This window comes from Pteropus medius, unplaced genomic scaffold (assembly GCF_902729225.1).
Source record: "Pteropus medius unplaced genomic scaffold, Ma_sr-lr_union100, whole genome shotgun sequence".
NCBI lineage: Eukaryota > Metazoa > Chordata > Mammalia > Chiroptera > Pteropodidae > Pteropus > Pteropus medius.
In genome coordinates, this window is record NW_024347788.1 from 7,295,237 (window position 1) to 7,323,055 (window position 27,819).

The window sequence follows — 27,819 nt, forward strand, 5'->3', positions numbered from 1 at the left end:
TGACTTTATGCCAACACTCACCATTTGAAGAGCACAATGCTGTAATCTTTGCGCAAAACCTCTGTGGGCCCTAACTGCCTACATGAGAGGTCAGTGTGTCCAGTAAACTTCACACATAACTGGGCCATGGACTGCAACAAGAAGGTTATATAAAGGCGCAGAAACGTCACTCTGAGGTCAGGTTTAAAGTCGTCTATTGAAAGCTGCTACCCTGGAGCACCACCTCATAAGGCCAACCCTGGAGGAAATAACCTGCTTTGATTTTATGTAGTTTAACTTCAAGCACAAAAACATGAAGGAACCTCTTTTCAAAAGGTGCCGATTTCATCTAAGCCATGAGATTTGGTTTTCGTACAGAAAGGCAAAAAAGCTTTAATTCTCCACTTCAGCACTTGCCGCTGAGAGACTAGGGAGTAAGATGATAACTAGAAGTTATAATGGTCAAGGCGAGAGATGAAAAGACCGAGCTAGTAAAACAATTGAAGAGCGGTCCAGCTCCTGTGTCCATTACATGCCAGGTACTGAACCACAGATGTGCAGCTAGAAAGATGGCTGCTGTGCCCAACGCTGTGAACACAGAAGCGTGAGTGAGAGGTTGACAACTGACTATAAAATATAAGCATTCATTATCTCAGACGGTCACCGATTTAGGAAATTTTACTTTGATGAGATAATGCTGCTTTCCTGAGGTTTTGAATAGTGCTTTAGACCCCACTTAAGAATATTCCAGTCTACGGTATTGGCCAGTTAGCAGGATTTCTACCATTATGTGAAATATGAATATCAATGTTCATATTTCAACACTGTGATTTTTATTTCTTCATCACTAAAAGACCACGGTGATTTTCAGTGCTCTGATTAATAACTTTGAAAAAATAGAAATAAAACAGCATTGTCATGCTTCAACTATTTCAATATTTTTCAATAATCTTTCACACTTTTAAATTCTAAAATCTTTCTAACATGTCATTCTTCATCCCATTCCAAGACTTAAAGAAAAGCAGCCAGAGACACTGCGGCAGACTATAAAGGGGAAATCCAACGGACAGGAAATCTGGGCTTTGCTACTAATTAATGAGTCTTTGGACCTCTTTCTTGTGGTCCTACTTTTCTGGCTACGAAATGAGTTTCGGAGATGATAATTGCTAAAGTTCCTTTCCTTGACAAAAGCCTATCATTTTATGTTTCATTTGAAAATATTAAATGTCCAAAAGGCAAAAAGCTAAACTGAAGCATAAATACAGGAAGGAAAGTAATATATTACCGAAGTTCAAACATCATTTCCAGAATATGTTTTTAAATAGCTCCAAGAGGGGGAAAAAATCCATCAAAGTTTTCTTATATCAAAACCCATAATGTCTAATCAATCATGTAATAGCAAGCCAGAGAACTGCAATTTTCCCATTTTGGAAACAGTCCTTGAGAGAAGGAGAAAAAAGTTGAAAGAGCACAATGTTTGAACATAATACAGTAAATAGATGCATAAAAACATGTTATAGTATGCAGGACATCTGTCCAACCAGTATGTAGCAACCACATAATGCTTATGAGGATGCATAAGATCTTGGTGGATTTAACTCAGCCACTTATCCTACTTCAAGATAACAAAACTCCCAACAGTCTTTTCCTTACAAATGGGAACAGTTGTTCATAAGGAAGACTAGTAGCGACTATGTAACAGCTTACTACTAGGTAAAACATATGCATCATCGATAGACAAACAATATGGATCAGGATATTGTACTGTGAACATGGTGGGAAGGATGGTGAATGACCCGCAAGCACAGAAAATGCCACCTGGAGTCTGTGGACCATCCAACTGCTTTCAACATAAACTCTCTTCATATAAATGCTAAGCTACTAATAACCAAACACTAAAGAAATGAAAAATTTTGATTATATAAGACACATATAAAAACAGTGATAAAAACTGAAAGTATCTAAACCAGAAAATGTTGAGGGTTTTTCTTCGTTTTTCTGGGGATTTCTGGTGACAATTTATAGGAATTATCTTATATTTATAAACAGATACCTTTTACACTTTGGGGCTTGATCTGGGCCAACCACTGTAATGCCCCTTGGTCATTTGCAAAATGGAAAAACATATTCACTCAAAGCCTATGTTATTAAGTTTAAAAGTTAATATTACTACTAAAATCCCTTGGATTCTTAAAGCTAGTATAGTCTTGTTATTCCTCTCACTTAATCAGAAGATCCCCCAAGTGATTAAGCATTTGTGGCAAAACATTTCAGCGGACTCCAGATAGGAGGCTGTGGATCTTAGCTGCCGAAAGAAGGGACGGTCAGCACTTCCCTGCTGCGAGTTGTCAGCAGTGAGCGCTCCACGTCCAGTTGAGATGGAAAAGGCCTCTGAAAGGAAACTGAAGCTCGTTCGAAGAGTCCACCACCATTCCTGACCCTGCAAACAACCCGAGAGCAAATCCAGAATCCAATCGAGATGAACTGTCTTCCGGATTCATCCTCAAGAGCAAGACTATGTGAAGAGATGTTTCCAGCACACCTCCTAAGCAGAACCAGAGCAGCCCTGAGAAATCCCCACACTCGACAGTGTCACAGGCATGGAATAATGGAAAAGGAAAAGGAGGAACAAGGATCAGGAGACTGGCAAAATGGTTGTTTTGGGGACTCACAAATATTGAGCACCGTGTGCCGACCGCTATCCTATGTATTCCATATACGCTATTTGATTTAATCCTTACAATATATCCATGAGGTTGAAATGATCATCCCCATACAGTCAAGGAGACTCGGGGCAGTTAAATGACTACAGAAATTAACACATCTAAAAAAGAAAGAAAGAAAATGAAATTCACACATCTGGAAAGTAGTAGAGACAAAATTTTAAACATAATTTCTCCACCAAGCCAATTGTTACCCTACAGAACTCAGACTATATAAAAGTTTTCCTATTGTCTACTGAGAGTGGATATTATTCCTCACTTCCAGAGTTTATTTGTAAAAAGTTAGCTACATTCATAATAGGAAAAGACCCAGAAATCAGAAAAATGAGTGATTTTTTCAATTATTATGTACCTATGCTGTGTATGATTTAATAGATATATTTTGTTAATTTTTCTCTAGATAAGTAAAATAAAAGAATTACGTCACTAGTCTCACTCCAGAAAAGAAAACTTGTCTATTACAATGTTATAATTAGGCATATCCGGTAAATCATTAAAAATAACTCCCGCTTCTACTTAGCTAGAAGAGAATTTTACTTCCAACCTAACAACCAGTTAATCTACAAAGATCAGTTTCTTAAAAACTAATCATACAGCTAAGGGTACAGAGAAACCTCAATGAATTAAATTCTAAAAAGTAATAAGCCCTTTCAAGGGGATGAGAGACCTAGAGCTGGTTTTCATCCCTGATGGAATGGCAGAGGCAGGAAGACTGTGCCATGGATGTATCAGGATAAACGAGGTAAACTTTTAACAAACTCACAATGGCCACGTGTAGACTGGCATGATAAATGAATCTACTGAGAAGTCCCAGCCACAGAGCAATCTTCTCCTGCCCACTAACTCTTTTCCACTGGCCTTCACTAAGTGTACAGAAGCACACACTGAAGCCGGCTGCAGGACAGAGGCATCCTTCTTGCAGACTGCTCACCTTTATCCTTAGCGCAAGGTAACAAGCCACGGAAGGCGGGCGGTGGAACAGAAAAGGCGAGAGAAATCCCTCCGAGCAGGTCTTTATCTGGTGCAAGGTGGCAGTTCTCAAGGACGGTGCTGGGGCAGGAGGGCTGAGACAAACCTTTGAGACACTCTTGACCTTCACTGACATGGCCTGTTGAGGCTGGCGGCATGGCAACAGGACCAGATCTTAGTTGGAGCAAGCAGAATACAGGACTGAATGGCAGAGAGAACTCCTCAGTCATCCAAGACCTGCAGCCATAACGCAGAGACTGGCCATGGTTTTGTCGAGCTGGAGATTGCGCCATAAAGCATAAAGAGAACTCTAAAATCTCACCAGAATTCAGATCCTAAACCCTGCAGAAGAGAAAATTCTGATCCTTTCCTCAAAACACTGTAGCTGTAAATGGAATCTAACGAAACACAATAAACCCCGGGACCTCTGAAATCTACTCTTCCATAAAGAAATGAGGACACAGGCAAAAATTTGTCAAAAATCAAAACTTTCAGAACTCTGTTAAAAGACTTTCAACAATCTGACAAGTTTTCATCCAATAAACATGATGAACCTCAGTAAAAACAGTGAGCTTTGTGGTGTTTCAACTTGTCCTGTTCCCATCTCTCTCTCCATCTCTGTGGTACCCTGAAAACCAACTGCTCACAACGATAGAGAAAACCAACAGTCTGGCAACCACTGAGGGGGACAGAGCAGGGATGGAGCTCCCCAGAAGCCCCGTCCCCAGAGAACCTCCCTACTGATCTGTCCAGCAGCTCCCTGAAAAGCTCCATTCTTAGGATGTGTCTTTATTTGGCCCACTCAGAACTCCCCGTGTGCAAACAGTACTACCCTAGGGCCTTTGTCAAAGAAAAATCAGCAACACCTGCTTAACATGACAGCTGCCTGATGCAGCCAAACCAGTTGGAGCCAACGTGAGGATGACCAAAAACTTAAAAGTGCTAGAAGGAAATGAAAGCTGCCAAGCAAGAACTTGGCAGTAAAATCAGCTCTGAAACAGCAAAGGCGAGATTAAGACATTTCCAGATAAACAGACACTAAGGGAAGCCATCACTAGCAGACCTGTCCTACAAGAAATACTAAAGGGAGTCCTTCCTTCACGCTGAAATGAAGGCAAACAAGACAGCAACTCATATCCACACGAAGAAAGAATACCGCTAAAGATGACTACATGCAAATAGGACGACAGTATAAACACATTCTTGTTGTAACTCTTCCATCTGATTTAAAAGACAACTTCATAAAATGATAATTATAAAGTTGTACAGATAAACTTTTAATATATAAAGATATAATTAGCATGACAATAGCACAAAGCAAAAGGAAGTGGAAGAGAACAGAGCTATATCAGAGCGAAGCTTTTGTATACCGTTAAAAATAAGTTAGCATTAATCCGAACAAGTTTATCTTAAGTTAAATTGTTCACTGTCATCCTTATCGTGATCACGAAGAAAACAACTCAAAAAATATATAGTAAAAGTGGGACAGAGCAGAGAGGACAGATGGCAGAGCCATGTAGGAGGCAGAGAGAATCTGAAGGGTAAACAAAAAACTATTCTGTAACGTGCCCAATAACTGGAGCACAGAATGGGGGAAGGAGAGGGGCAGGAGATGAGACTGAGACCAGATCATGAAAAGTACGGACTGATCTTAGTTCCGAAGGTATTAAGTCATTTAAGAAATTGGAGAAAAGAAGTGACATTATTTTGAGCAGAGAAATGACTGTGAGTCCTTAGGGAAATGGCAATGGAAACAACAACGAGACACCACTTTACTCCCATGAAGATGCCTATAATAAAACAGACAGACGGTAACAAGTGTTGACGAAGATGTGGAGAAACTGGAACCCTCATACATTATTGGTGCAGCTTCCTTGAAAAACAGTTTGGTAATTTTTCAAAATGTTAAACGTAGAGTTACCATGTGACCTAGCAATTCCCCTCCTAGGGTACACACCCCAAAAACTAAAAATATCTGCCCACACAAAAACTTGTACAGGAATGTTTACAGCAGTATCAGTCATGATAATCCAAAGGTAGAAGCAATCCAAAGGTCCATCAACTGATGAGTGGATAAACAAAATGTGCTATATCCACACAATAGAAAATTATTTAGCCACAAAAAGAAATGAATTACTGATACGTGCTACGACATGGATGAGTCTTGAAGACATTATAAGTTATGATAACATTATGATAGCACTATGAGATAAGGCAGACACAAAGGCCATGTATGTATGATCGCATTTATATGAAATGTTTAGAATAGGCAAATCCATAAAAACCAAGTATATTAGTGACTGCCAGAGGCACGCGGTGGGGCAAGAAGAGGGTAGAAAGGGAAGGAAACACCGAGCGACTGTTAATGACGTGAGGTTTCCTTCTGGGGACATGAGAGTGCTCTAAAGTTAGATATTGGCAGGGTTACACACTTCGTGAATATACTAAAAACCGCTGAGCTGTACACTTCAAAAAGGTGAATTTTATGGCATATGGATTATACCTCAATAAAGCTGTTACAAAACAAAATCCATGATGAGTTGCCCTTTCACACCTAGCAGAATAAGCAAAGTCAAAAAGACGAGAAATACCAGTGGTGGCAAGGATGCACAGCACCCCTGCTTTGGAGAACCACCTGGCGGTGTCTTCCAAAGTTAAACAGGCGTCCCCGTATGCAGAGCAATTCGGCTCCTGCTTACTCACTGAAAACTGAAAACTTATGACCGCATAACTGTACAAGAATGCTCACAGCACCGTACAACAATCCCCAAATGGAAACTATCTCAATGTCGACAGGAGAATGGCTAAACAGAATGTGGTATATTTATACAGTAGAATAATACTCAGCAATAAAAGATGAACAGATAGGTGTAGCAACATAGATGAGCCTCAGGATCACTGTCCTGATGGAAAGAAGGCTATTATACACATGAAAAAACCATACTATGTGATTCTATTTACACAAAGCTGAAGGACAGGCAAAACTAATCAATCGCGGCAGGAAAGAGAACAGTGGTGTCCAGGCAGGGTGGCTGGCCAGGGGCACGAGAGAACGCTCGGTGATGACAGTGATCTTGGTGGCTACAAAGGTCTGTGAAATAATCAAAACTAACCGAATTAATACTTAAGATCTGTGCATTTTATTCCATGTAAATTTTACTCTAATTAAAAACCAACAGTAGTGAAAAAATACATGTTTTACTGAAACAGTCATGGTGAAGTGATACGATGTCTGGGGAGGTTTTAGATACTCCAGCACAGAAAGGTGGGAGTCAGGTACGCGAAGATTGGCATGTGCTGAAAATGTGGTATATATACTGGGTTAATACTATTCTCTCCCGTTTTACATATGTTTAAAAATTCACATAGTGGAAAGTTAAGACTTATCCATTTGTAAATAAATGGCTTTCTTACTGTAGTTCTGTGGCACAAGTTCCGGGTTCTTAGGAGTTTTCAACTTGTAGGAGACGTCTCCAATATTAACGGTATCACCTAGAAATGGAACAAGGAAACAACCATTACACGTGAGAAAACCACACACTGCGCCTCATGCGACAAGGATCCTGACCTAGAGAGAGGGATATTACAGGAATGTGCCACACATCAGTCTGTGCCCGGCACCACGCTCCAAAACTTCTATGGAAAGGATAAGTGCGGCACCCGTGAAATGACATTTTAAGTGCTACATTATCAAAAAAGGTGAAGTACAATAACATATATTAACCAGCTTTATGTTCTCACAAATAGTGATACTAAGAGAGTCAACAATACAGAGGGGGCGTTTTGTTTAGGATCATCCAAAGCATCCATGCGGGGAGGGAGTACTGTTAACACGGATCTGCGACCTGTTTACATCTCTACAGGTTCCTATTTTTCTACATCAATGTCAAGCTCTCTAGCAACAGAATCCCACAATTCAATATTTCCAGGTACATAAAAAGGACAAAGACCCAGTGGCATACATGCCAAGAATTCCTACATGAAACGAGCAAAACTGAGCACAAGTTCTCAATAACATCTACAGGGTTCTAATTTTTTTTAAGCGACATGAATTTCTGGCTGATCTTCTACAGTGCAGGGCTAAACCGAGCAATCTCTGCTTTGCTGTCCCAAACAACGAAGTAGACACATTGATGGCGTCTGCACCCAGGACTTTGTTTGGAAAGGGCTCAAAGACACTCAGTAAAAAGAGCTGTGACACATCCTTCGACGCTACTGGTTGCGAGCTAGAGGGGTATCCTGGAGACTAAGGCCTTAAGTCACGGTAATAACACAACAGCAGCCAATACATGTTTGGATTTCCATTGCCCTAAAGACTCACAGTCATTTCTCTGCTCAAAATAATGTCACTTCTTTTCTCCAATTTCTTAAATGACTTAATACCTTCGGAACTAAGGTCAATCCTTACTTTTCATGATCTGGTCTCAGTCTCATCTCCTGCCCCTCTCCTTCCCCCATTCCGTGCTCCAGTTATTGGGCACGTTACAGAATAGTTTTCTGTTTACCCTTTAGATTCTCTCTGCCTCCTAAATGGCTCTGCAATCTGTCCTCTCTGCTCATGTTGAATGAGTACTGCCTTCTAAGCACTTTACACATTCCCAAAACAACCCCGTGAGACAGACGTTATGAAGAAATTCATAAATCTGTGGGGAAAAAAGTTTTTATAGATGAATAAATGTATTACAGGTATGAGGTAAATTGAGAGAAAAGTAGAAACACTGTAAAACACAGGTATACTTTCTGATACAGAAGATACATATATTTAGAGTTCAATTGTACAAATGAAAAAAAAACTGTCCTCTGAACTAGTCTAATCAGCTAATACTTACTGATGACTGGCTATTCGGCAAATACTGTCATACGTCACCTATGGCATTTCATTTCATCTTGACTCTCGGAAACCCCATCTCAAAGTAGCCTGGTGAAAGGTCATTGGGTTTTGTCACAGTAGTTACCTGAAATAACTCACTGAACATGGGTCCCTGAGGAGACCTAGGCTCAGGAACTAGTCACAGCCCAGGGTGAACACACTGAGACACTGCCCCTGGCATATTCAGAAAGCATCCTAAAAGGAGCTATGACCCTTCATGAAGGAACACGGCAAACCCATGGTGGTGACCTGGCCAGGAGGAAGCTGAGGAATAAACATGAACCAGAAATTGACAGAAGTAAAAGGAGAAACAGACACATCTAATATCGTACCTGGATATTTTAATATCCCTCTTAGTAAATGATGGAAGAGCAAGGGAAAAAAATAGAAGGGTACAGAAGCAAGGATAGTAACTTCTCGACTTTTTTGCTAAGATCAAGAGTAGAAGTTAAGAATAGAGAGATATGAAAACCCTGTTAGCCACTCGACCTAACTGGCCTTTTTAGAACACTACACCCAACAACAGCAGAATACATATTCTTTTTAATTGTGCATGGAACATTCACCAAAATAGATCACAGGCAAGACCATAAAGCGAGTCTTAATAAATTTCGAAGGACTGAAATCATACAAAGTATGTTTTCTGATCAAAATGGAGTCAATAACAGAAAGGTCTGGAAATAGCTGGAAAGTCTCTAAATATTTGGAAATCAAGCAACAGGCTTCTGAAAAAAAAAAAAATCCAAAGAAATCACAACGGAAACTGGACTCATTGCAAAATAGGGCAGTGATCAATTAGCCACGTCTGCTGTAGGCAAAGAGAAAAATGACGTTCACATGGGCTAGGCATTGCCTCCCTACCTCCAAAGTCGATGTCCTCGGCCATCCTCTGCTACCATGCTACAACTTCCTGAGTCACCTAACCCATACCAAAGGCCCAAATGTGACCTCTGCATAACTAAAGTGCTCAATGTCTGCTCTGGCTCAGATTTCCCTCCTGAGTTCCGTACCTGTCAGCAGCGTACTGGACCCTTTATTTAGAGTCCGGAGACACCTCAACTTCAACGTGAGAAAACCAGGACTCTGTGTCCCCGGCGCTGTATTGTCCAGCCATCTCGGACCGGCTCTAGCTCTGGATTCTCATCTCAGCAGCTGCTGGGGTCTCAGTCTAGAACCCCCACATTGCTCACACCACTTTCCCTTCATGCTGCTCCTCACATATCTTCATCTCTCCACTGGACCTTCCTGAACTTTTCCTCTTGCACAATGTCCACATCCCTCAGGGATCAATCACTCCAACCCCATCTTCCCGCTGGCATAGATCTGGTTCACGCTTCCAAAGCAGCATTTCTCACGCTGCATCACAATGATTGTTTCCTCTACAGTCACAGGCTTCACAGCAGAACACACAGTCTCCAAAGGCACAGAGCACAGCAGCCCTGAGGGATCGGTGTGCAGATGCTCACCTCCGTGCATCCCTCTCTGACACTGACCTGACACCTGGGCCTGGGCCCTCCGCCCGCTCACTCCACCACAGTGTGACGTGCACTGCGGAGGGGACCTGCGGGGCCCACTAAACTACGGTTGAGAAGCCGTCTTTAAAAGTTATCAAAACCAACACAAACCTGCCTAGGGATTGTCTTTCCACGTCTGATGTATTTCTACTAAAAGTGAAGAGCAACTTTAGAACCGACCGGAGAGAACGTTTTGGCTCGTGCTGGCCTGTGTCAGACAGTCGTGGAGGGGTGAGAGCGAGCACAGGCGTATCTCGTACTGCACTTCACTTTATCGTGCTTCATAGATGTTGCCTTATTTTACAACTGGAAGGCCAGACACTCCACCAGCGAAAAGGTGATGACTCGCTTCATTGCAATACCCGCTTTACTGTGGTGGTCCGGAACGGAGCCGCAATGCCTCGGGGGCCTCTACTGCCAAACGACCCAAGACGGGAGAACCCAGAGCACGAAGTAAGGAAAGCTTTGAAAACTGACTTTGCACATAGAGGGAAGCTGTTTCTTCAGTTTTTCTCAAAACTGAACATGCTATTTACTGGAAGTAAAAAAAAAAAGGTACCTGGAAACATCTGAAACAATTATTGATGCTGATTCCATTTCAATGTGACTAAAACAGTTTCCAGTGGTACCAAGTTTTCACACTTGGATGAAAACCGCAGGGAAAACTTAAATGTGTCTTTCAGATTAGATATATGTTAACAATATGATAGTTAACAACTTATTCTCAAATATCATGAAATATTCATTTTAATTATCGTTGTTCCTCCTTATAAAACGCTACTTTCTAACTCTTATTATGAAAAGGTTACATACTAGCTACTGAACCAATTAGCTTTCTGTTTCACTAAGTACAATGTCAAAACTGTGATCATGAGGTCTAAAGAAACTGTTGAATTAATATTTGATCTTTACACATGGCTTTTAATTTTTCTCTAAAGCCCATACATAGTTCATTACACTAAATTTTATAAAATATCATGCTTTCTACCATAGTTTTCATTACATAAATAACTTATTTTAACAGCTATGACATTGCTTCATTATAAATTATATTAAAGAACAAAACTATGTTATCATATATTATGAAATAGGTAATTTAAATATGTAAGTACTAGATTTCTTAATTCTTGGCTTTACTGCATTTAGTAATTTGACCTACAAAATGTGTTCCATAATTTATTTTTCCGTGGTTTTTATAACATTCCTTAATATATATATTAATACATTTATTTGAACTAAAAGATAAAAATACTCAGAAAGTCTAATTTGGCTGACTGTATTGACAGTACAGACTATCTTCGTGAATTATGAAAACTTTAAGAATTTAACAAAAAAATATTTAAACTGTGATAAGGTAAAAGCATTTGTTTGAAAAAATATGGTACTGGCAAAGGTGTGCTGAATGACTGTTTTTATTTTACCAACATTTTTTGAGTACATTAAACAAGCAGCCTCTAAGTAAGAAAGTAACCATAGCTATCTGATTAATTTTGCTAAAGTCTTTTTAGTGAACCTCCCAGATAGTGAGGCAGGAGTGATTCAGTGACTATTTTCAAGTCAAGTGGCTTCTGATTCTTTGTTACCCACAAAATTGAAAAAGACTAATAAAGTTGTCAGCTGATAGATGATTAAAAGTTACATTTTTGATAATAAATTAACATATTAGAGTCTTATAACTTAGAAAGTGTGCCAAGAATTGAGTGATGTTTCTAGATAAAAATTCTTTACATTTTCACATTAATTTTCAATTAGGAAATATTAATTATGCCAATTAATATTCAGTTGGGGGAAGGTGCCACTCATGTCATTAACGGGTATGTTTCCACCAAACTTTAGTCTTTGTGAATTCGGAACATATTGGTGTTCTTTTCAATAATGTGCTCTCATAACTGTAATGAGAGACACATTTTAATATTTAGACATTTTTTTGTTGCAGAAAAATATAATAAAAACAAAACTTTCAAGAATTAAAACGTATTGAGATAAAATTGTAAGGAGTAAGTATAATTGAAATACAAATTCAAGGAGATAAGGAAATACTGTAAATTTTCTGACAGTTAAAGAAGAGCTTTTTATCTATTTTCAAAATAGAGATCCTAGCTAATAAATTACTAGGATATTATGGTTCCATTCAAAAGATATACTTTAAAGGGAAATGTAACCATTCTTGTTTTAAATGTCAATAATTACAACACACTGGAAACATCATCTTCTACAACTATTTATTCTTATCAAGAAAATTTCTAGATATCGACCTGAAAATGCTTATTTGCAACCTAGAAAATACATATTTGCAAACTCCACTTAGGAGATAAGTGAGAAAAATGTTTGAAGATCACTGCTCAGTCTATAAGACCAAAGCATTTTGTGGTCAGGGCACGCATTTTAATTACCTTTGTGCCAAAAACAATACCTCAAACCAAGCAGATATTCAATAAACGTTTGGTAAATGAATAAATTATTATAGTTTTAAAATAAAGTTTGTTTTCTTAATCATTTTTTAAGCTCTGGTTCATGATTTTCTGCAATCTTTGAGCACAGCCTATCTTTTAATATGCTCAGAAGTCAAGCTATTTGTAAAGAATTTGTTTAAATGAACTATTACTTCATTTAAGTAAGTATTAATCTAAAGGGGAATGAAGATACTTATAACACAACAAATAATATAACCTAGGCAGAAGAAACTAAAGTATGTCTTTCCTTAAATAAACTAATTTGGTTAAATGCAATCATTTTCAAAAAAGATTATACTTAATAATATTGGATGCTCAATGGAAAGTGTTAGAATAACTAGCATTAAAAAGTACAAATTGTTAATTTAAAAAGTATGAATTGTTATAGAATATGCTGCTTAACATTTAACTGCATTCATTACAAATAACTTTTTAAAGCAACCACATATAACTCAGATTAACCTAAATCCTGTACAGTATACAAACTGTCACATAAATACCACTACCAACAAATTGTTATATATCTTATTCAGGCATGGAGAGTATGTACTTGAAAATGAAAAACCCTGAAAAGAATCCAAAAGATAAAACCTTCCAAATGAAATTTAAATTAAAGGCCCCATCTAAAGTAACAAGGCACGATTTTCTCACTTTTAATGATCTTAATTCAAGGGGATTTTCCAAAGGTTTATAGAAAAATAATTTCTATGTACAAGATAATAAATAACATTATCTTTTACGTAGCCATCTTGTACAAAGTCAATCTTGGTTAGGTCATTTTAGTGGACAGCTGCTTTGTTTTATGTGCCCAATATTCCTTCGCCTTTCTTTTGTCAATAGAATCCTTCCCTTTAGGGTAGATCCATCCCGCTTAGTTTGAAGAGAGTTTATAACACTGGTCCCAACGTTTACTTTGCACCTGAACCCCCGGCAGTAAGTAACCTGTCCGAGCCTCACCAGAACTTTCCGCCCTCCAGCCACAACGTTCTAGAGACGGCCACATGATCGTGGTCTATAGACTTCTCTCCAGGATTTTCGTCAGAGCTCATGGGTAAACATGTTCTCTTCTCCTGACACTGAATTGTATGGGCAACGAAAGTCTGGAGTGTCCATGAGGCTGTCACTGCTGCTGCTTGAAAAAAGCCTGCCACACACTGAAAGCACTAGAACAGAAAGCAGGTCCGACAGGTGGAGAGTGGAAAGTGAAGAAACCAGGGGAGAGGCAGAGATTGCCCAAGCCCAAAAGACACTCACCATCCTGCCCTGCCCTGGCCTGAAGCCACTGCACCTCCCACCTCCGCGAACCAATCAGTGCTTTTCTGTGCACATTTCTGTCACTTACAACCAAATGACTGCTAACTAACACAATTTTTGGAAGGTGAAGACAAGCAGAGCAAGAAAATACATGCTCAAAGAGGAATACAGGATGTTTTGTCCCTGACGATATTCCGAAAACAAACTTTTTAATTAGAATAATATTAACATTCGTAAATTTTCATCGATTAGCTTTCAGAAAAAAATTAAGCCAAAGAATTCCTTTATCAATTTTTATAGAGTACATTTTATTTTTCTTTTATCCAAAGCATTATAGTGAAGATTTATCAAAACTTTTTTGTCCATATACAATTTTACCAATCATATCATCTACAACTGTTTTCCTTTGTGGCCGTCAGCATGGGTTGAATATCAAAAAGATTTTATTCTTTCGTCAGTGTTTCCCAACAACAAATTTTGTAACATATAATACTATCAGATTTTTATTTCATATTGTTAGTTTCTAATGATTCTTTAAATTTTTTATATGACTGAGATTTTTATTTAAATCTTAGCTAACCCATGAGAAATCTAGATATTTTCCTCAGATGTTTCAAAGCTATTATATTGTCAAGATCTTTACCAACCTCAAAAACGCTTTTCTCAGCTATGTATCTCAGGCACATCTGTGGCAGCCCACCTAAAACATGCTTTTAAAGCTCTTACTCCCTTCCGAGTTGTAAGGTATAGGTTATGTTTATGAACATACACACTTTAGGACATGCCGCTCTATGAAATGAACTCACAAGTCATTTACTTGTAGCTTTGATGAAGAAGTTGCTTTAGTTTAGGGATTCTCAACAGCAGCATTGCTGATATTTTGGGTGGGATGATTCTTTATGGTGGGGCTATCCTGTGCACCGTGAAATGTTTAATGGCATCCCTGGCCTCTACCCACTAGATACTAGTAACATCCCCTTTCTCCTTATTATGACAACCAAAAATGTCTTCAGAGATTGCCTAACACTCGCTGGGGGAAAGGAGTCACTCCTGGTTAAGTGTCACCATTTTTTTTTTTTAAAATACGAAACTTAAACCAAAGAGAAAACCAAACCTATCATCAATTCCCATGTTAGTCTGTGTACTAATACAGGTCTTTCCAGTGATTTATTAGGTTTTAATTGTTCTGGGATTTTACTGCCAAATTCTTTAATAACACTACAGGATCTCAAAGTATTCAGGGTCAAAATAGCTGCAGGTTCACAGTAGCTAATAATTTTCCCAAGTTAATACCTAGTAAATGTAGTGCTAAGACCTGGACCATAGCAGTTTTCCCTTTATATCTTATTTCTCACTTGAAGCCACAGTTCTGTATGTCCCCTCCCCAAAGTCATCGATTCTATTGTAGCCCAAAGACAAAATCTTCAAATCACAAAAATGCATAGAGATGGATATTTATTGCATGGGGATTCTCTCTTCTGAACATAAATGACTCCCTCTTCCTTCTGCTCACAGGCTTTATGAAGCTCCTATCTTGAAAGTCAGCAAGGCAGTTCTAGCCTCTCCAGCTCCTTCTACATATGAACTTTAACATAATAAACCACTGAATGCTTGCTAAGTGTTGACAGGCATCAAAAGGATATAAAGATGAATAAGATAAAGACACATACAGACCAGGAAAAATAAGAATAGTATATAACTTACACCTATTGTTTATGTACCTTGTTGCTCTTTTTCCAAACTACATACTAGGAAGCAGGGTCAATTATATGCAGAGAGGAGATGAGTTAGTGGTCACATGTGTGAGTGCAGCTGAGAGCTCCTTTCCAGCCTAAAGTGCAATTCATTGCGGCATACTGCTATTTGTGGTTTTACACTGGTTTACGTATGACTTCTGATTCAAAATGCGACACTCCAACCTTGACGGCCAACATCATATCCCAGGGTAGCCAGAGTTTACCTCCTGTTTCCTGGTTCACACCTGGTTCACAACAGATTTCTGGTGAGTTCCCAGCTGCATTTATTCAGTCTTCATATCATCAATCATATGAATCTTTGCAGTAGCAGGCCAAGTAGAGTTAACATAATTTACTCCTTGTGGATCCTGCCGGGGTCAATGACTGGCTCTAAGAAGCTAATATGTTGTCTGTAGCATGTCCATGACTCACATTTGAAGGAAAGCCTATACTTTGATTTGCTGGATATAAAACAAATTTTGAGGACATGTACAACTAATTACCTATATATTGAAGGAAAGCCTATACTTTGATTTGCTGGATATAAAACAAATTTTGAGGACATGTACAACTAATTACCAATATCTATATAATACAAAATTTAAGTGGATTTCTAATGTTTTTATAATCAATATTATTCATGTATAAAGAACAATTTTTCTTTTTTAAAAAGTTCACCTGAATTAACTCTCTTCCATCTGCCTACTCAGATAGTTCTGATAGTTCTCAACATAAAAAGGACTGGTTTCATTTCTTCTAAAGCCAAGGAAACAGAATAACTCTCACATAGCTGAAAATATATATACTAAGAATAATAAAGAAGCTAACTTTTATTGAACATTAATATGTGCCAGAGATTGTATCCACTAATTAAAGCCTCGTGACAATCCTTCAGATATATCCTCCTTATCCTCATTTTATATTTAAGAAAACTGGGACACGAAATTAAGTAACCTACCCTCAAATCTCCATACCTAGACAGTGCAGAAATATACTACAACCCAGACTATTTAACTCCAAAACCCAAGTTACAGACTAGGCTACATTTCTACCCTTGACCTCTGCCTCCTAGGACAAAAGAGCAACAAACAGAAACTCAAAGAATAAAAAATAAATAAACAAATTCCCTAGAAGTCTTAATAACTGATAAAAGGGCAAAATAACTCTATACAGGAAAAAAAAAATTGGTAAGTGAATGACTAAAATAAAATGCATGGGACTTCGAACTCCCTCGTTTCCTGGCAAGGAGAATTATTTGTTGTGCCGGAAAATGGGGAAAGCAAGAGGAACAATGATACCTTCAATTTCATAGCGAAAACTTCCATTATTCTAAGCAACAATAACATTGACAAAATCTTGTCTAGAATCACTTTGCCATTCAAGAGCAGCAACATATAGCCCTTCCCTCAAGCAGCAGAAATGCTCTAACTCCGACAATCTAATCAGAGATTCCTAAAACCAGTTCACGCAGGGCCAAAAATTACTGAACTTAGAAGTCTAATGTAGTCGCTGGTTAGCTGTGTGGTCTCCAACAAGCCACTTTTCGCTCTGGGTCTCAATTACCCATTTGTAGAGTTAGGGGTTTTAACGAAATGAAGTTGTAATTTTCAGCTCTAAGAAAATGTGAACCCGTGAGAAAGGAAACCGCCTGTAAACCTTGGAAAGGCTCGTTGACACATTTCAAACATGTTGAACGGTGGGTTCTTTGGAGCCACCACTAGCTGCAGCTGGAGCATGGCACGAATCGGCTTCCAGGCCTTCGACACAGAGAGCGAAAGTCAAGTCTGACTTTGAACGACCTCCGAGGTCTGCTGCATGAATTAACCTTTGCGTGTACTATAACCAAGTCAGCATTTTGGGGGGGTGAACGCAGCAGTGGGGAGGGGACGGCACTATTCCAGGTCATCGGGAACCTCGGCGCGTCTAGACCCCTCCGGCTGCTGAATGGGGCCCAGAGTGCCAACGCTCTGCCCGCGCTGCAAGCGGTTAGCGGCGAGGTGGAGCCCGGCGCCTGCATCTGGGCTGTGCGCGCGGAGAAGCAGGGGGCGGCGGGCGCGGGCGCGGGCGCGCGCGCGCGCGGGGCGTCCGGGGGTTACCTGAGTCGGCCCCCGCCCCGCCGTGCAGCAGTCTGACCTCGGGCCGCCGCCCGTCGCCGCCCGGCCTGCCCCGCACCACCTGCCGCAGGAGCAGCCGTAAGCGCCGCGCGGCCGGGCCGCCGTGGCCGCCGGGCATCCCGAGGAGCAGAAGCCGAGACTGCATGCGGCCGGGGGGGCGTTGCCGGGGACGGCGAGGGGGTCCGCGGAGAGCCGCGTCCCGGCCAGGCAGCGTGGGGCTGCGCGGCGACGGGGACAGGAAGCGGCGCCGCGCCGAGTCCGCCGGAAACTCCTTCCCCCGGCGCGGCCGGCTCCGCGCGCTCGGGGTCCCGGGCCGGGCCGTGGGAGCGCGTGGGAGCGCGCGGCCGCCTGTCCGCCGCGGCCCTGCACGCGCGCACTTCGGGAAGCGGTTTTCGGAGCTCCGAAGGGCTTTCGGGGCGTCCCACGGTGTGACTGACTCTTCAGGTGTTTGCACTGAGTCTTCGCGTCTCTTTCATGGCCCAATGTTATTACAGCGTGCTTTCCCTGTACGCTGCTTCAGAGCCTTTCCAGAAATTGAGTACGTATTCATGAGACTGTGACTTACTGTAACCACACCAGTGTTTCCATATAGTACTCGAAAGCCTTGTCTTTTTCTCTTTGCTGTGTTTTCCCTAAATTCTAAATGGAAAACTTCTTAGTAATTTGTAGAAATTGCCAAAATGTCAGAAAGGACCTAAATTAAGCAGTTTTTCAGTCATTCTGCAGTGCAAGAATTATATAAACATAATTTACGTGTTTAGTAAGAGAAAAAACGTGGGACTATGGCTAAGGCTCCCTCCCTTTCCCACATGCCAGAAACGGAAGTGGTCCTACCACAAAACAAACTGAGCCTAAGGTAGTTATACAGCATCTCCAGAACGTCAGGAGTGAATTGACCAAGGCAAACTGTTAAAATCAAGTTATACAAAGCAAACATCAAAGAAAAAAAAGAAGGCAGAAGGCTTTATTTTCAGCTAAAAGACTTGCTAATTCTAGAGTTGTCACTATCTTTAAATTGAGCACCTGCCACATGCGTAACCTTGTGATAGCTGCTGAGAAGAGAGTGGAAGGAGGCTGTAAAAGAAGCTAAGCTGGAGAAGACTGTGTATCTTGCTGAGGACTTAGGTTTAAGGGGTGAAGGCTGAAACAGTCTTCTAACCTAGTTGGGGGACTGATAATAAGGGTAAACATTTGTGCAGTGCATTGCCATGTGGTTTTACATATATGTTCTCTTATAATCTTCACAACAACCCTGTGAAACTATGAGGGGAAAATGACATAAAAGTAAGATGTAATAGTTTACGAAATGTTTACCCACTTTGAAAACACGCTATGAGCCAGGCATGTGCTAATCACTTTAATGCGTTATCTCATTTCTCACAGCAGCACTTGGATTGAGGTGCTATTATTTCCTCCAATTTTACGGATGAATTAACTGAGGCTGGAAGGTTTGATCCGACGTCGCCATTTAATCTTACTGGAATTCAGTACACTTCAAACAGTGGAAGAACGATCTAAGGTAATTTAGCAAAATGGCTGGTGTAAGCACAAATAGCTCTTGGAGTTAAGACAATGGGGAGAGCTATACAGGTTAAAGCATTCAGTCATTCAACTACATTTATTGAGTAATTCTTGTATAAACAGTATGTACTCTAGCTATGGGTTCATATCACATATAAAAAATTGCGTACAAATAAAGAATTACAAAACAACAAGAATTATGTTTGGGATATTTAGATTCAGGGTAATCTGAGGTAAAGCAGTTCACCTGAGAGAGGTCAGTGAGGTTTCACAGAGAAGGAAATGTTTGAAATAGTTCTTGAAAGATATGTAAGAGTTTGTCAGGCTGAGAAAAGGGCAAGTCATATCTGGCAGAGGGAAGACCATATGCAAAAATACAAAGAGCTGAAAATACACGGCAAAACCAAGAATCAGAGAGAGACTCACTGTTTGGAGGTCAAATACATACAGTAGTTTGTAGAGAAAAGACTGCAAAGAGAAATTGGGACCATACTGTTTGCAAGAGGTTAAGACTGCACATTAACCTCCAGGAAATGGGAAAATGGTGAAAATTTTTTAGAGTGATAACCTGCAATGTGAAGGAGAGATGTGAGCCAGAGAAAAAGTAGGACCAGAGCTTTACTTTCAGTGGTATTTTAGATTTGGATAAACCAAAAAGGAATATAGAGCATGAGTAGAAACTTAGAGTCCTGGACAGTGAGACCAGCCAGGTGAGAGTGGCTTAATTTTTGGAGAGTAGGAGAAGGGATTGTCAGAGGAAAAGATTGGCGTGAAGAATAGAGCGGGAAATCTTGAATAGCTGGATGAAGAAGTTGGACTTCACCTTACAGGCAAATTGGCTGACCACCAGACATTTTGACCATTTTTTAGGCAGTGACATGAACTTGGAATTGACTAAAGAAGACAGGAAGCACCAAGTTCTAGCTAAGTGGCAGTAAAAAATAGTCTCTGCTCAAAACAGTGAATCTGTTAATGACAGTGAATGAGAAAAAATAGACCTTGGCAATGTATGAAAGATGAACCAGAGTTACTTAGTTTTAAGAGAGAGTCATCACAACCTCTGTGTAACTTCTCTCAAATTCACACTAAAATAACTATATGTGTGTGTGTGTGTGTGTGTGTGTGTGTGTGTGTATGTGTATTTTTTAATCACACTAACAAAAACTAGTATGGACTGTAAAGCCTTTTCCAGGGTCTGGAAGGAATATTTTTTTTACTTACCATATTAATGTAACTGGATGGCAATTAATAATCCGTCCATGCTATTTCCAAATAGAAGAAGGTAGGTGCTTTATCCCTTCTTAGTGTCCACCCTACTGAGAAATCACAGGTCCATACCAGTGGTTCCCAGACTTCAGTGCGTATCCTGATCATCTGGAGAACTTGTTAAATTGTAGTTTCTAGGCTGAGATACTGAGATTCTGACTCAAGCAGTCTGAAAGGGCCCAAGAATGTGCGTTTTTAACAATACCTATAGGAGAGCAACTACATGCCACACATTTTAGTCATAAAGCTAGACATCCGTTCTCTCTAATGTTCTGTTTTGCTGCTGGGGCTGCCCCACCTCTTCGTCCTCTTCCACATTTCTCATAAAAAACAATTTGGGAGTATTCTCCCCTCATCCATAAGCAACCAAAATAAAAAGATAATAATAATAAAACTGATCATGGAATTGGAAAAAAGAGGAAGAAGAGAACAGATGAGGGCCCCTTTTACATCATTAAATGTTTTTTGACAAGGACACGGGCAGAAAAGCAGCTCTGAGAAGACTTGGAACTGTAGTGTTCCTTGAACTCCTTCTGTCTGGAGTATGGGAAAGTCATGTGTGTGGTAGAATATGAAAATATTCCATCTATTTTATGGATTCATCCCAGAGGAACCACAAGAGCCAAAGCCTGCCAGATCTTAAGATTTGTGAAGGGAAACACAGAAGTGTATAGTAAAGAGGGCCAAAGGCAGTCTGACCAGTCTGTCTGCCAGCAAACACCAGGTCAGAACAGATCATTCTATAATCAAGAACAAGGGAAAAGGAGAGAAATGGAAATACTTTGGAACAAAGAAAATAAAATAACATCCTGTCAATTCAGAAGATATGTAAAGCAATGAACATTTTTTTATTTTTTACAGCAATAAGGGAGAAAATGCTGCTTGCTGTGCTTAAAAAGGATAGAACAGATAGTCCTTATGACATAAGAAAAGTCAGGACCATGACCAGTTGAGGGGGAGAGGTAGGGAAAGAGAGAGACTGAGAGACAGAGAGAGGGGAGGGGTAAGATGAGATACACTAGCAGAAACCCTCTCACACCAAAACACCTAAAATATTTTAAAGTGCCATTTAAAATGAATTTTCAAGCTTATATGAAAGTAGGGAAAATTCTTTAAAACCAAGAATGAAGATGGAAGAAGAGTCTGGGAAGGTAAGGGGTCACTGAATGTGTTGGGTGCCTGGGAGACATCTACTTCTACTATCTCTGCCCATAGCTGTTGGGAGCACCCACAGGGCAGGAAGGAGGTCGAAGGCCCCAGCATAAAGCCGGGACTGGCAGAGGGCTATACAGTTAGTTAAATGGTAGAATAGGAGAAAAAAAACTGCAGGGGTAGCAAAAAAATCACATCTGTCTGCTTGATTCTAGACAGAATTATTTTTACCCCTTAAGAATTTGCGGCTTCTACTTGAAAGTAAGGTAGATTTGAGGCATTAATATACAATATTTGCTCGTTATGAAAAAGTGTAAGCCAATAATTTTCATTTAAAATGGACTCAGTAAATATATAGAACATTCAAACAGCACCATTAACAAACTTTGATGAGCACAAAAAAAAAATTAGCAAGAATCAGTTGGAGAGTATAAATTATTTGCAAGAACAAATAATACATTAAAATGGGTTATATTAAAAGACATAAGAAAGTTTCAACAAAAATCAAAGAATAAAGAACATAACTTCTGATATTAATACAATTAAGTAAGAAATTTTATGCCAATTTTTAAAAATATATGCTTCTATATATTCATAGTCAAGAAAATAAAATCAGGAAACACTTGGAATTGAATGATAATAAAAATGCTTCCTATTAAATTCTGTATATGGAACTAAAGTCATACTGTGCTTAAAGGCTGAAAATTAATGGGCTAATTTTTCAACTTAAGAAGTATAAAAAAAATAATAGATTAAATCCAAAGGAAGTTGAAAGAAGGAATAGTAAAGATATAAAAATTAATGAAGTAAAAAAAGATAAGAGGATCCACAAAGACAAAAATTAGTTGTGTGTAAAGACTGATTTTTATAGCAGAAATAAAAGGAACTCAGTAGAAAGATTGGAAAATAAAATTGAATAAGTTCCCCAGAAAGGGGAACAAAAAGACTAAAAAAAGGAAAATAAAAGACTTAAAATTTAGAGAATCAGTCCAAGAGATCTAACATACAAATTCCAGAGTTCCATAGTTCCTGGAGAACGAATGAACAGGGAAGTAAATTACTGGATCATCAAAATTCAAGAGAATTTCCCAGAAATCAAAGTAGCAAGTATTCAAAGTAAAAGGGCTCAGCCCAAGGAAGCTGTTTGTGAAATTTCGGTAAACTGAGGACCCCGCCCCCCCCAAATAAAAGAAAAGAAAAAGAATTTTCTAGCTTCCAGAGAGAAAAATTGGTCTTCATATAAAAGTTATGAATCAGAATGTCATTAGACTTCCAAAGTCATAACTGATGGGAACAGAGGGACACACTGTAACTCCAGGTGCCTATTCATCAGGACAATAAAGATGCCATAACATAACTTTTTATTTCACTTTTGTAGTGAGTTATAGTACCTAAATTTGTTGAATATTGAATGCATAAATGGTACTTCTTGCCATGTGTTTTTTATTTCAGGATATATTATAGCAAGAAGTCTATTTGCTATACATTAATTCCGCCCCTCCCCCCCGAGAAATTTGCCCTCACTGTAGCAACAGTGGAAGCCAGAAGACAATGAAGCAATGTCTTCAAAATTCTGAAGGAAAATCATTTTCAAGAATTATATACCCAGCCAAACTATCAAGTAAGAGTGAAGGTAGAAGAGAGATGTTTTCAGGCATGCAAAATCTCAAAAACAATTGATTTCCAATGCACCACTTTTGAGAAGAGAGGGAGTAAGCCAAGAAAGAGGAAGACATGGGACTTTGGGAAATAGAGATGTGACACAGGAGGGAAGAATCCAGGAGCGATGGTGAAGAGAGGTTCAAAGGAGATTGCTGTACAGCGGGCCAAAAGGCCACCAGTCTCCATGGGATCAGGCCAGAGGATTCAAGGAGACATCTTTAAGAAGATCAAAGTCACTAGGTATATTGTCAAGAAAATGGAAAATACTACTGGGTTTGAATGTAGTGAGCTACATTCAGGAAAGGTAAAGTATAATGTCTAGAATGTGGCTCAGCTGTAACTGATATAAACATTGAATATTAAGCCAAAATTATGACATAACTTTAGTAGCAAGGTACGAGGATAGTGACTAGTGAGGGCAAGGATGTGAATAGGAGCTAAATTCCCATCTTCCAAAGTAGAAACGTCAATAGATAATGCCTAAAACAGAAAACTCAAGAAGCAGCAATATAAGCATATTTTTAGAGATATTAAGATAAATATCAAGGATCAGCTAAAAGAGTTGAAAACCGTTGTAGGAAGTGGATTGATGAGGAAGGGGAAGAGAAGATTGTTTTTGTTTCTCCTAACAATCTTAAGTAAATTTGGGGAACATAAAGGGATTGTTCCAACATTTACTCTCACCAGTTTGTATGAGAGTGTCTGCTTCCCTAATCCCTTGCCTACAAAGGTTATCATCACTGAAGGGAGGAAGAGAGGGAGGGAGAGAGGAAAGATAAAAAAATTGTTAGGTACCCTCAAACTGATGTCTCATTAATATTTTAATTTTTATCCCTTTGACTGCCAGTGAGGATGAACATTTATTCATGTTTAAAAATCATTTGTATTTTTGTTACTAATTGTCTAATTCTCCTTCATATATTTTTTTTGAAATATTGTTCTGTTTTTCAGAACTCTCTCCATATTAAAAATAGTAACACTTTTTTTTCAGTAGTTGCCAATATACTTATGCAACTCAAATTCTCAAATCTTTGTGAGTAAATAAGTGGAACTAAGGAAGAAATATCAAGTCATAAGACTGTGGGCTTTGGAACCAGGCAAATCTGGGTTCCCGTCATTCTTCATCACTTCTGGTTGTGTGACATTGGGTAAATTACTTAGCATTTCTGCATCTCAATTTCCTCATCTGTAAAACAGAAATAATAATAGTTGTGAGGATTCAAATATATATATATATGTTTTATTAGCAGATATGTTAGCAGATCACACAGTAGGTATTCAGGAAATGTTAATGTGGGTAACCAATTTTCAGAAATTACGCAACTTGATAATTTAATGGATCTTAAGTGGTGATTAAATGTAAATATTATGTTGAGGGTATTCTAGAAGTCTTGATTCCTATCATAAGTAGCTTTTCTTACATTTGACAGAGGTGTAAAAGGGCACAACACTCTTACGGGAAGGTCAGCCTTTTTGTTCTATTCAGGCCTTCAACAGATTGGACGAGACCCACCCACATTAGGGAGGGCGATATGCTTTCCTCAGTCTGTTATTTCACATGTTAGTTTCATCCCCAGACACCCTCACTGACACACCCAGAACGTTTGACCAAATAACTGGGCATCCCAAGGCACAGTCAAGTTAACATAAAATTAACCATCACATCATATAAGTGCAATCATACAGTATTTGTCCTTTTGTGACTGTCTTATTTTGTTTATCATAGTGTACTCAAGCTTCCTCCATGTCGTAGCATACGTCTGAATTCATTCATTTTAAGGCTGAAAAATATTCTTTTATATGTATATACCACATTTTGTTTATCCATTTGTCCATCAGTGGACACTTGGGTTGCTTTCACCTTTTGGCTATTGTGAAAATGCTCCTATAAGCATGGGTGTGTGTATAAATATCTCCTTTAGTTTCTGCTTTTAATTCTTTTGAGTATATACCCAGAAGTGGAATTTCTGAATCACATGGCCATTCTATTTTTAATTTTTTGAGGAAACACCATAATATTTTCCACAGCAGCTGCACCATTTTATATTCCCACCAACAGTGTACAAGGGTTTTAATTTCTACATATCCTCATTAACGCTTGTTATTTTTTGCTTTTTTTTTTCTTATAGCAGCCCTCCTAATGGGTGTGATGTGGTTATTAGTTTCTTTTACATTTAAATTTTAATCATTTTATGTCTATTTTTTTTCACTTTTACTAGATTCCTTGGCATTACCTCTTTAAGACTATAGGCCCAGGTGTCAGAGACGATGCCTGATACAATAGATGACTAATCAGTACTATGTAGTGGTAATTTTCAAAAGATAATATAGTAAATAGACACTAGAGAAGAATAGGAAGTCATTAGTTTGGGGCTAAACAGTCAAAATAGGTAGCAAAGAAGAAGTAAGCATGGATGTGGGTGGTGTGTTATGGAAAATCTTTTTCTCAGAACCAAATGGTTGTAATAAACAGTCCTTTATATATAGTTGGAGTGGGAGGCAAGAGGGAGGAAAAGTCACCATCTAAAATGACTTCGTACAAAGCGCACTGCCCATCACTGTAGTTACAGAAACATTAGCATGTATGTCTAGTAGTAAAATGTCAATTTAATAACAGCTTCAAAAACTGTTAGAAGTAGAAAAGTGGACACCAGGGGCTGGGGGGCGTGAAGAATAGGGGGAGCTTGGTAGACGGGTACAAGCTTCCAGTTATAAGACGAATAAAGTCTGAGGATCTAATATATAATATGGTGACTGCAGTTGATAACACTGTACTGTATAATTGAAATTTGCTAAGAGAGAACTTAAATGTTCTCACCAAAAAACTACTACTACACACACACACATAAGGTGATAGATATATTAAATGGGAGGACTTTTTTCACAATGTATGCATATATCAAATCATGAGGTACACTTTAAATATCTTACAGTTTTATTTGTCAATTATGCCTCAAAGCTAAAGAAGAAAAAAACTCTCTTTGAACATAGATGATGCTTAACCCTTTTTCTAAACTATTGATCTCCATGCACCTAACCCTTAACGGCCTTTTCTCAATTAAACAAGAGACCCCACAATTTAATTGTAAATGATTATCTAAAATTGCCGTTGTGAATTTTTTGTTATGATCAAATCATGTGTGATATCCATTTTATTTTTTACTAAATTTATTGGGGGTGACATTGGTTAAAATTATATAGGTTTCAAGCATACTATTCTATAATACATCACCTTTATATTGCTTTGTGTGGTCACCATCCAAAGTCAAATCTCCTTCTGTCTCCATGTATTTGACCCCTTTGCCCTTTTCTGCCTCTGCCACCTGCCTTTCCCTCAGGTAACCACCATGCTGTTGTCTGTGTCCATGAGTGTTTGTTTGTTTGTTTGTCTTGTTCATTGGTTGCTTTCAGTTTTATATCCCAAAAATGAGTGAAATCATACGGTTCTCAACTTTTTCCATCCAACTTAATTTCGCTTAGCATGATAATTTCAAGATCCATCCATGCTGTTGCAAATGGCAGTATTTCATCTTTTCTTATGGCTGAATAATATGTACCACATCTTTATCCAATTATCTATCAAAGGAACTTTGGTTATTTCTATGTCATGGCTGCACTGTAAATAGGGGTACATATATATCTACGAGTAAATGTTTTCAAATTTTTCAGGTGGATGTTCAGAGGAGGTATTGCTGAGTCATATGAAAATTCTATTCTTAATTTTTTGAGGAACCTCCATACTGTTTTCCATAGTGGCTGTACCAATTTACATTCCCACCAGCAGTGTATGAGGGTTCCTTTTTCTCCACAGCCTCTCCAACACTTGTTATTACTTGTTTTGTTGATAATAGCCATTCTAACAGATGGTTTTGATTTGCATTTCCCTAATAGCTAGTGTAGTAGAGCGTTTTTTCATGTCTATCGGCTGTTTGTATATCTTCTTGGAAGAAGTGTTTGTTCATGTCCTCTGCCCATTTTTTAATTAGATTGTTTGTTCTTTTGTTGAATTGTATGAGTCTTTATGTGTTTTGGATATTAGCTCCTTATCAGAGATGTTGTTTGTAAATACCTTCTCCCATTCAAAAGGTTGCCTCTTTCTTTTGTTGATGGTTTCTTTTGCTGTGCAGAAGCTTTTTAGTTTGATATAGTCCCATTCATTTATCTTCGCTTTTACTTCCCTTGCCTTTGAGGTCAAATTCATAAAATCCTCTCTAAGACTAAGGGCCATGAGTTTGGTACCTATGTTTTCTTCTATGCAATTTATTGTTTCTGGTCTTATATTTAGGTTTTTGATCCAGTTTGAATTCATTTTGGGGTATGGTGACAAATAGCCACCTACTTTCATTTTTTCTCCGTATGACTTTCCAATTTTCCCAGCACCATTTATAGAAGAGGCTTTCTTTTCTCCTATGTATGCATTTGGCTGCTTTTTCGAAAATTACTTGCCCATATATATGTGGATTTATATTTGTTTTAGTTCTTAATTCTGTTCCATTGGTCTGCGTGTCTGTTTTTCTGTCAATACTATACTCTTTTGATTATTGTTGCTTTGTAGTATAATTTGAAGTCAGGGAGTATGATAGCTCTGGCCTTGTCCTTTTTTCTC

The 27,819-nt window shown here is 38.8% G+C and overlaps 1 protein-coding gene and 1 long non-coding RNA gene across 11 annotated transcripts in view; one reads left to right on the forward strand and one right to left on the reverse strand.

Moving 5' to 3' along the window:
- VWA8 (von Willebrand factor A domain containing 8) overlaps nt 1-17,845 on the reverse strand; it is a 265,675-nt gene extending 247,830 nt beyond the window's left edge. For 4 of the 6 annotated variants that reach the window (XM_039877207.1, XM_039877209.1, XM_039877206.1 and 1 more), the window contains exons 1-2: nt 17,595-17,845; nt 7,086-7,163 (exon numbers count right to left, since the gene is read on the reverse strand). In XM_039877207.1, coding sequence (XP_039733141.1) covers nt 7,086-7,163; nt 17,595-17,757 — 241 coding nt within the window. In that variant the 5' untranslated portion in view covers nt 17,758-17,845. Of the gene's footprint in view, nt 1-7,085; nt 7,164-13,465; nt 15,381-17,594 lie in introns of those variants that run through there. The other 2 variants (XM_039877208.1, XM_039877211.1) reach the window with 2 other exon arrangements.
- Nucleotides 17,792-27,819, forward strand: part of LOC120614374 (uncharacterized) — a 49,344-nt gene continuing 39,316 nt past the window's right edge. For 2 of the 5 annotated variants that reach the window (XR_005655942.1, XR_005655943.1), the window contains exons 1-2: nt 17,792-18,150; nt 18,996-19,131. This is a non-coding gene — a long non-coding RNA (uncharacterized LOC120614374). Of the gene's footprint in view, nt 18,151-18,995; nt 19,132-23,003; nt 27,026-27,819 lie in introns of those variants that run through there. The other 3 variants (XR_005655946.1, XR_005655941.1, XR_005655945.1) reach the window with 2 other exon arrangements.